The sequence below is a fragment of the Oratosquilla oratoria genome, chromosome 4 (genome assembly GCF_046742065.1).
Source record: "Oratosquilla oratoria isolate Oo_2021 chromosome 4, ASM4674206v1, whole genome shotgun sequence".
Taxonomy (NCBI): Eukaryota; Metazoa; Arthropoda; class Malacostraca; order Stomatopoda; family Squillidae; genus Oratosquilla; species Oratosquilla oratoria.
In genome coordinates, this window is record NC_134780.1 from 80,037,007 (window position 1) to 80,045,956 (window position 8,950).

The 8,950-nt window shown below is 40.7% G+C and overlaps 1 protein-coding gene across 1 annotated transcript; it reads right to left on the reverse strand.

Annotated features, from left to right (window-relative positions):
* Positions 1 to 395: 395 nt before the first annotated feature.
* Positions 396 to 8,701, reverse strand: LOC143024950 (carboxypeptidase B-like). The gene is made up of 8 exons (XM_076184464.1): positions 8,543 to 8,701; positions 7,589 to 7,801; positions 5,532 to 5,622; positions 4,512 to 4,826; positions 3,810 to 3,948; positions 2,961 to 3,115; positions 2,300 to 2,384; positions 396 to 1,620 (listed from the first exon to the last, which is right to left on the reverse strand). The coding sequence occupies exons 1-8, from the start codon at positions 8,644 to 8,646 to the stop codon at positions 1,445 to 1,447; spliced, it is 1,278 nt and encodes a 425-aa protein (XP_076040579.1). The 5' UTR covers positions 8,647 to 8,701; the 3' UTR covers positions 396 to 1,444.
* Positions 8,702 to 8,950: the final 249 nt, after the last annotated feature.

An 8,950-nucleotide genomic window follows, 5' to 3' on the forward strand; every position in this document is an offset into this window, starting at 1 on the left:
CAGAATAATCAAGAAGCATATTTTAATTAAGAAGGAAGAACGTTCTGAATTATATACTCAAGTCAAACGAAAGTATGAAGCCCAACCCAATTTATCCATCGTCTGGCGTTAGCTAGAACGAGAAATATAGAGTGTAACACGGTTAATCCTCTATAAGCACAGAGTACTGACTATTGTATCAACTTAGCTGTCGATAAACATAGTTCACCTTTGTTAGCAAAGACGTTGGAACTAGCTTTCTTCATCTCTACTAGTTAAACTAGCTCTATCTTCACCATCTTAGCAAGGAACGAACTTATGCATCTCCATTAGTTAAAATAGTTCTCTCTCCATCATCCAGGTGTATGATTTGGGCAGTCAGACCATGCCGGTGTGTCCGCAAAGAAACAAGACAATATCCTATGAAGACATTTATTCAAATGTCATAACGGTAATACAATATAAAGTTCCCAGTGTCACATGCATACACTTTTGCTCGAGTTTGCTCCCACTGCTCTGCGCATGCGTCATAGTTCGAACCTGTTCGCAATGATCAAGATTTCTGTTGCACAGTACGTTTACTTATCATATGAAGGTATCAAGGAAACAATTTATTGTTTCTTTTCTTAGTAGGACACAACAGAGAGGTAATAAGTTGTTAAACATTGTCTTTGTTACACTGTCATGTTGTCGGGAACGTCCATGCTTCTAACTCTTTTTCACTCTAAAACGAGTGGTGACATTTGGTGAAGTGGTCTTCGACTATTAAATGATTTCATCACATTTACGTGGCAAGAGTATGAATGAGATTTTACTTTTCATAAAGAAACTATGAAGTTCAAAAATATGGATGTGTCAAATTGATCACAAAAGGCCAAGTTCTCTAAAAGAATCTCACACGGCCATGACGCCTAATCATGATATAGGTGTTTCATATAATAAAATATAAATCATTATATGAATTTATTGAACCTCGATTTGGTAGTATGATAGAATAGGGGTTTGCAGAATCCACTCATATTATTTACAATAATATATGTGACATTTCTGTGTCTGAGAGTTGGATGGTACTTAGTGATTTTATTACATCTATATTTCTATTTATCTTATACTTTCCATGAACCCTCAGAACTTGAAAACACTGATGTGATAATTGATCAATTCATAAGAGTGACACACATGGATGTACATTGTACATAACCTATTGTGCTCCACTCGCAGAGAAGCAGCAGTCTTAAAATATCTTAAAACAACAGCTTCAGATCACAAATTATCCTCACTGGAAGTCACCTATTCGGTACTACGGTTGCAGACCAGGAAATCTCGTGTTTATATTACAAACATGGTATTTTCTTCACGAAGAAATATCAGCATGCAGCGGGCGGCGGTGTGTAGGAGGTACTTGTGTACTTATACCCAAGGGAAGAAGCAGCACATGTGATAGAGGTCACGCCGATTGACGAATCTAGATGGCGTTTACAGCGGCCAGAATTCCGGCGAAGGCTTCTTCAGCTGTGGGGAGGATGTACTTGGGAGGGAGGAAGAAGCCGTAGTTGCCAGTGTCCCTGAGTTCAAGGGCATGAGTCTGAGGGATGCTTGCCTTGTCGTAGGCCCAGTCAGTGCTTCCTCCAGCTGCCAAATCTGGAAAGGTATTCATCTCGACATGAGATTCGGGCAAGAATGAAATCGTGTTCACAAACTTCACAAACTTTCAGGGGGAGACAGAAATGTTATGAGAATCCGTCTCCACTGCGAAAGGGGATGTAGGGTTTAGGGAAGGGAGAAAAAAAAATTCAAACGTCACTAGGCTGTAGGCTTCCTGTATCTTTAACCTTCAGCCGGTATCAGCCCTGCGAGGTGACTAAGCATGATAGCCCCTGACGGAGCTCAGGGGATTGAATAGCTTCATCTGCCGTCATGTGCTGACTATCTAGCGGGACTCGGACCGTTATATCTCTAGCTACTCATCTTCCACGTCTCATGTAAGGTACATAAGTTAAGATATAGTGCATCTACCTTTATTAATCACGATGATGAAATTCATTACTGAGGAGGTGTATATTATAAAAATACATTTGAGAGAGAGAGAGAGAGAGAGAGAGAGAGAGAGAGAGAGAGAGAGAGAGAGAGAGAGAGAGAGAGAGAGAGAGAGAGAGAGAGAGAGAGAGAGAGAGAGAGAGAGAGAGAGAGAGTATGGGGCGAGAAAGGAAAAGAAAATGAGTGCAAGAAGGAGAGATCGACGACAGCGTTGGTTGGGTGGGTAAGGTGGTGGGGGAAACTGCCATGGACGATAAACAACAGCAACAATTGATGTACTTACAGACAACATCGGCGATGTTCCCAACGGTGTACTGTGTACCATGGACTTCGGCGAGGGCCTTGGCGCCAACCTGGGCAACGCGCAGCTGCAACAGCAAGGAGAAATGCATCAGCACAGAGCGTGATCGACCGCAAGAACAAGGAAATTAGTTAGGATGGTAGTTCTTATTATCATTATTGCAGTATTGTTGTTATTTCTGTATCATCTATTATTTTCATTGTTGTTTTTAATATCATTATTATAATTATTGTTGTGTATAGCATTATTATCATTATTATTGTTAGTGATGTTTTTTATTTTCTACTGTTGTTATAAGTATTATTATTATTATCATTATTATCATTATTGTTATTATTATCATTATTATTATTATCTATTATTATTATTATCATTATCATTATTATTATCATTATCATTGTTATTGTTATTATCATTATCATTATTATTATTATAATTATTATTATTGTTATTGTTATTATTATCCCTATGCTCCTTCTGGCTGTCATCAAGTGATTTTATCACGAGGAAAACCTTAAAAGACGCCAAAGGGCCAATCCCCCCCCCCCTCGCTCGGAGTGACACCTATGAAGACGTCACCGAAGTTGAGGAGTGGGGGGGAGGGGGGAGGTCGTCCTTGGCGAGATCGAAGCCCAAGACCCACCTGGTCGTCGTAGTTCGGGGGGAGGTCGTGGGTGTAGCCGTAGGGGGTCATCCAGAACTGGGAGAAAGCGTGGAGGGTGAAGAATGCCTTGACCTTGAGGGCCGCCACACTGTCCCGGATCGCCTGGGACTCGGGCTCGGAGAAGGCGTACTCTCCTGCCGAAGGAGGGGAAGAAGAAGAAGGTGTTCGAGTCTCTTTTTTTTTTTTTTTTTTTTTTATGTTCAGTCTACCATAGACTTAAGTGGCAATACGTAATTCTCCCTTCAAAAATGTATAAATAGATAAATAAATAAAAACAAAACACACACACACACACACACACACACACACACACACACACACACACACACACACACACACGCACACATATATATATATATATATATATATATATAAAATATATATATATATACATTTAGAGAGAGAGAGAGAGAGAGAGAGAGAGAGAGAGAGAGAGAGAGAGAGAGAGAGAGAGAGAGAGAGAGAGAGAGAGAGGCAGAGAGAGGGGGAGGGAGTCCAGAATGGGTCAGAAGTCCTTTATTCTTCAAGATTTCGAAAGAGTCCTTCTCTCTGGGGGAGACTCTGTTGAAACGGTAATGACTGAAGTATTCCTGATCCGTCCTGGACTTTCTCTCCACACGACTTTCCCCAACCATTTCTCTTTCCTTTCATCTCCCAGAACGATCTCTGTCAACCTCCTCTTGCTCCTCCTCCTCCTCCTTCTCCTCCTCCTCCAACTCCTGCTTCTCCTGCTCCTCATACGCTTCCTATTCTTCCTGCTCGTCCTCCTGGTCCTACTCCTCCTCCTCCTCCTCTTCCTCCACCTCTACCTCCTCCTCCTCTCCTCACCGTGGTAGATGTCCGAGCAGGCCACGTTGGAGGTGCCGGGGCCCCCGAAGTCAGAGTCGAAGTTCCTGTTGGGGTCGGCGCCGTAGCAGGTGAGCAAGTTGTTGGGGAAGGGGTGGCGGTTCTTGCGCCAGACGCGGTTCTGAAAATGAGATAGAAAGAAAAAAAATATAGGATATATGTTAGTATGCATGCATACCGCATGTACATGTATAATATATACCTATGCGAGTGATAGGTGGGGAAGGGTAAACGAAGATGGGCTAAGAATTTGTTGTCTTAACGTTTCGGTCTCTATGAGCTTCTTCGGAGATCATGGAGACCCAAACTTTAGGACAACAAATGTATTCTTGGCCCATCTTCGTTTACCCTTCCCTACCTATCACTCTCATTTGTCTCAAACAATTTTTAAATATACCTATGTGTGTGTAGGTGTATATGTATATGTGCATGTATATGTATATGTCCATATATATGTATATATGTACATGTACATGTATATGTATGTGCATATATGTGTATATATATATACATGTGCAGTATATGTATAATTGAATCTAACCTCCTAGAGAGAGGGAGAAATCTCCATCGTCAAATCTATGTGTTCTGTATGTGCGGGCTCATATTGTATGCGCACGTGGGTATGCACCCTTGAACACACGCACAGTCACAAAAAGCGAACCACTTCGCCTACCCTAACCTCACCTTCGTCCAACTGAAGACGTATCCGTCAGGGTTGGCCAAGGGCATGATGTGGAAGTCGTGAGCGTCGAGCATGTCCGTGATCGTCTGGTCCGTGCCGTAGTCGTTGGAGAGCTTGTCCAAGAAGTACTGGCAGGTCGCGCTGCTGACCCACTCCCTGGCGTGGATGCCGCAATCGATCCAGATGGCTGGTTTCGAGTCTCCGCCTGTGGACACCTTGGCCACCCGGAGGACGCGGCCCTCGTAGGTCTTTCCTGCCACGTAGGTCGAGACGAGGTCCGGGTGCGCCTTCTCCGCGTTGTCCAAGAGGGTCATGACCTGGAAATGAAGATTAGTGATGTTATTGTCTGTATTCTAGTTGTTGTTACTGTTATTGTTATTACAATTATTATTATTGTTATTATGATTATCGTTATTATTATTATCATTATCATCATCATCATTATTACTATTATCATCATCATCATTACTATTATTATTATTATCATTACTATTATTATTATTATTATTATTATTATTATTATTGCTGCTGCTGCTATTATTACTATTATTATTATTGTTATTATTATTACTAACACACTACTACTACTACTACTTCACACACTACTACTACACACATACACACACACACACACACACACACACACACACACACACACACACACACACACACACACACACACACACACACACACACACACACACACACAACACACAAACCAAACACGCTACCACTACGGAAATCCGGGTTCGATTCCCGCCCAGGGCTGAAATAACTTCAGTATCGCTGCGAGTCGTTACTCCAACTCTCGTTGGCGAGGAGTTGGGTGTGTGTGTGTGCGTGTAAGGTCACAGCATTACCCATAGATCGGTCATATACGAGCTCTGAGCTCTCAACCGGGAGGGAAATAGCTGTCGATCACGAGTCCAACACGTGACCCAAGACCATGGTGAAACACACACGTGCACACACAAACATTTGTGCATTCAGAACCTTGCAGTCTCGCTGTGCCAGAGGGTTACCTCGTCGTAGGTGTGGTAGGCGGTGTGGTCGAAGGAGCCGTCGAACCGCAAGGAACCCCTCCGGTTCCATACAGCTTCCGTCTCGATCAGTCTGCGGTGGAAGGAGGTCACGGTGAGCTGAGTGCAAAGCTACCTAAGTTAAGGTCTAGGTTAGGTTTGAACAGGTTAGGGTTAGTTACGGCAGGCTGGGTTAGTTTAGGTTATGTTCGGTTTGGTTAGGCTAGGTTAGGGAACGTTAAGTTAGATTAGGTTAATGTTAGGTTATGTCAAGGTAAGTTATGTTATATTAATTAGGTATGGTTTGGTTGGGATAGATTCTGTGCATTTGTGTGTGTGTGTGTGTGTGTGTGTGTGTGTGTGTGTGTGTGTGTGTGTGTGTGTGTGTGTGTGTGTTGGTATATATATATATATATATATATATATATATATATATATATATATACATATATATATATATACATATATATACATATATATATACATATATATATATATATATATACATATATATATATATATACATATATATATATATATATATATATATATATGTATATATATGCAAGTAATCACATCAGTGTGATACAAAAATGCAAAATAACCACATGAGAAGGAAAACTTGTAGACAGTAACTACTTTCGTATATTACACCTTTATACTAAATGACAGAGATACAGAGTTGCGTTTAAATGTAAATATCAGTATCATTTAGTCTGAAGATGTATTATACGAAAGTATTTACTGTCTACAAGTTTCCCTTCTCATGTGGTTATTTTGCATGTATGTATGTATTTATGTATGTATGTGTGTGTGTGTGAAGGGGGTGTATGTGTACGTATGGCAAAACTTCTAGATGAAAAAATGTTACGAGTGGAGTTCCACAGGATTCCGTTATTGGGCCACTTCTATCCATAGTATATAAGTGATATAGACCACGGACTGAAATCTATTGTCTTCAAATTTGGTGATGATGCAAAACTGTGCAGAATGACAAATGATACTTAAAAATCAATCAGATTTTCAAGAAGATTTAGATAAATTACAGCAAAGGTCTGAAAATTAGCCAATGAAATATAACACAAGTAAATATAAGGTTATGTATATAGGTAAAAATAATAATAAGTATGATTACAAATTATTTGGAAATTCGTTAACAAAAGTGGATAGTGAAAAAGATTTCAAATCATCTAAGCAGTGTATTTCCACCTCAGAGAAAGCAAATAAGAATCAAGGGCTGATTTCGCGATCTCTTGATTTTAAAAGTCTATATGTTATTAACAAGCTATATAAATCGTAGTTTGTCCTCATTTGAAACAGGCTGTATCCGCATGGTCACTGAATCTCATTAAAGACATTGACAGATATCAGAAAAAATCATACGAAAATCGACTAAAAATCTACTTCCCCTAAAAAGCGTAGACTCAGGAGTGGTATAATACGAGTCTTTAAGATTCTAAAGGGAATTAACATCAAAAGTGACGAAATTTCTGCACCGAATGAGAATCAGCCAACAAATAATGAACTTAAACTGTCAAGAAATAGATTTAATTTTGGAAGTGGGTAGAAACAAATTCGCCAATCGTGTAGTAAATGAATGGAATAAATTTCCTGCAGAAGCATTGCAATGTAGTGCAGTTCGAAGTTTTAAGATTCATTTAGATACACACCTAAGCAGTATGCTGTAATGCCTGCCATTCATTTTATTTCTTTATTCTATTAATTATTATTTATCTATTTATTATCATATATCTGTTAATTTTTATTCTTTATTTATTTATTTTTATTTTAAATTATTTTTATTTTTGTGTTTTTATTATCTATCATTATCTATTTATTCATTTTAGTTATTTACTTATCTATGTATTTATTTGCTTGTTATTATTTTCCCCCGCATCAGACCCAGTTATGGACCAAAAGGTAACCTATCGGCATGCTCTTCCTTTGTAATCTTTAGTAAAATGAGTGCCGGAACCCAAATGCGCACAGTACACAAATGTAGATCAACAAACGAAGCACAAATGTCCCAACACAGATTCAAGTAATCGAACTAAGCTCACCTTTGTACGTTCTCGACCTTGATGGCGTAGGGAAGAGCCAGCTGGTCCAAGACTTTGGTGAAGGTCTTGTAGTGTTTGGGTGCTACCATGACATCGACAGCGATGTCGTCAGTTCGGAGAGGTGTCCAGAAATCGAGTTCATACTTCTCTCGAACTTCCTCGAGCACTTTGACTTCTTCCTGGTTGCCGAGGTGGAAGCTGAGGACGCGGTACCTGAAGGAGGCGAAGAAGAAACTTAATACTTCGGGAAGGAAAGATTATCTCAAAGATGTACTCAAGTAGTGTACATCAAGAGGATGAAAAGCTTTCTTTCTATCAATATTTTACATTGAGAAGAAATAAATAAGATAAAACGAAATTAGATCAAATAAAATATAACAAACACAACAAAAATAGATAAGATCTATGGACATGAAAATAAGATCAAACAAGATATAATGACCTAAAGTAAAAATTGGATAAACTACATACAGAAATAGCATAAAATGAGAATAAAAGATAAGATAGAGAACTGAATAAAATGAATTAAAATAGAATGAAATGAAATCTGTCTTCGCACAGCGAGATGCATGGCTGAACTTAAAACATCCTAGTGAAAACCGAACGTAAGGTTTGCAAGTCACCCTCCTTTGTATTCCCTTGCATGACTGGCTAGTCTGTCCGTGTCGTCAAGCTACACTAGACAAATAAACAAGTGAATAACTAAACACACATACACACACACGCGAGCGCACGCACACACACTCTCTCACTCTCACACACACACACACACACACACACACACACACACACACACACACACACACACACACACACACACACAAGTTCTATACACGTAAGTTAAAAGGAAAGATCCCTGGCTACCACCTGTGCTGTTCTTCCCCGACCCCTGGTCCTCGAGTACTAGGCGACACCCAGAGAATCCCCTGGTGCCTTTGGCGCCAACGCTCTCACCCCGAGTAGTCGACAACGTCGTCCTCGGCGCCGGCGATGGCGGCGCTATGGGCGACAGCGACGGAAAGTGCCAGTGCCAACGCGGTGAGAGCCAACTTGCCCATGATGCCTTCTTGGGTCCGTGCAAAGGTGCAAGTGCCAGGAGCCGGGCACCCGACGCCTTATATCTCTCTCACAACGAGAGAGAGAGAGAGAGAGCGAGAGAGGGAAGAGCAGAGAGGGAGGTGGCGAGTGGGTGCCCGGTGGGATGACTTGAGGAGTTCGTTTGCTGTGGGCACTGGGAAGCTGTAGGAGTACGCAGTCTGAAGCGGCTCTAGGAGTATTTCCACTAAGTTGGCTGTTCTGTGGGAGTTCGCAGACTAAGACTGCGGCAAGTTGCAGCTAATTAAAGACAGGTTGTGACAATCG

Excerpts from the sequence above, each read along its gene's own strand:
- LOC143024950 (XM_076184464.1), bottom strand. The coding sequence starts at position 8,646 with ATGGGCAAGTTGGCTCTCACCGCGTTGGCACTGGCACTTTCCGTCGCT. Across the intron at positions 4,827-5,531 it reads CCTACCACACCTACGACGAG|GTCATGACCCTCTTGGACAA; the intron begins GTAACCCTCTGG and ends CTTCATTTCCAG. Across the intron at positions 3,949-4,511 it reads ACGTCTTCAGTTGGACGAAG|AACCGCGTCTGGCGCAAGAA; the intron begins GTGAGGTTAGGG and ends TCTCATTTTCAG.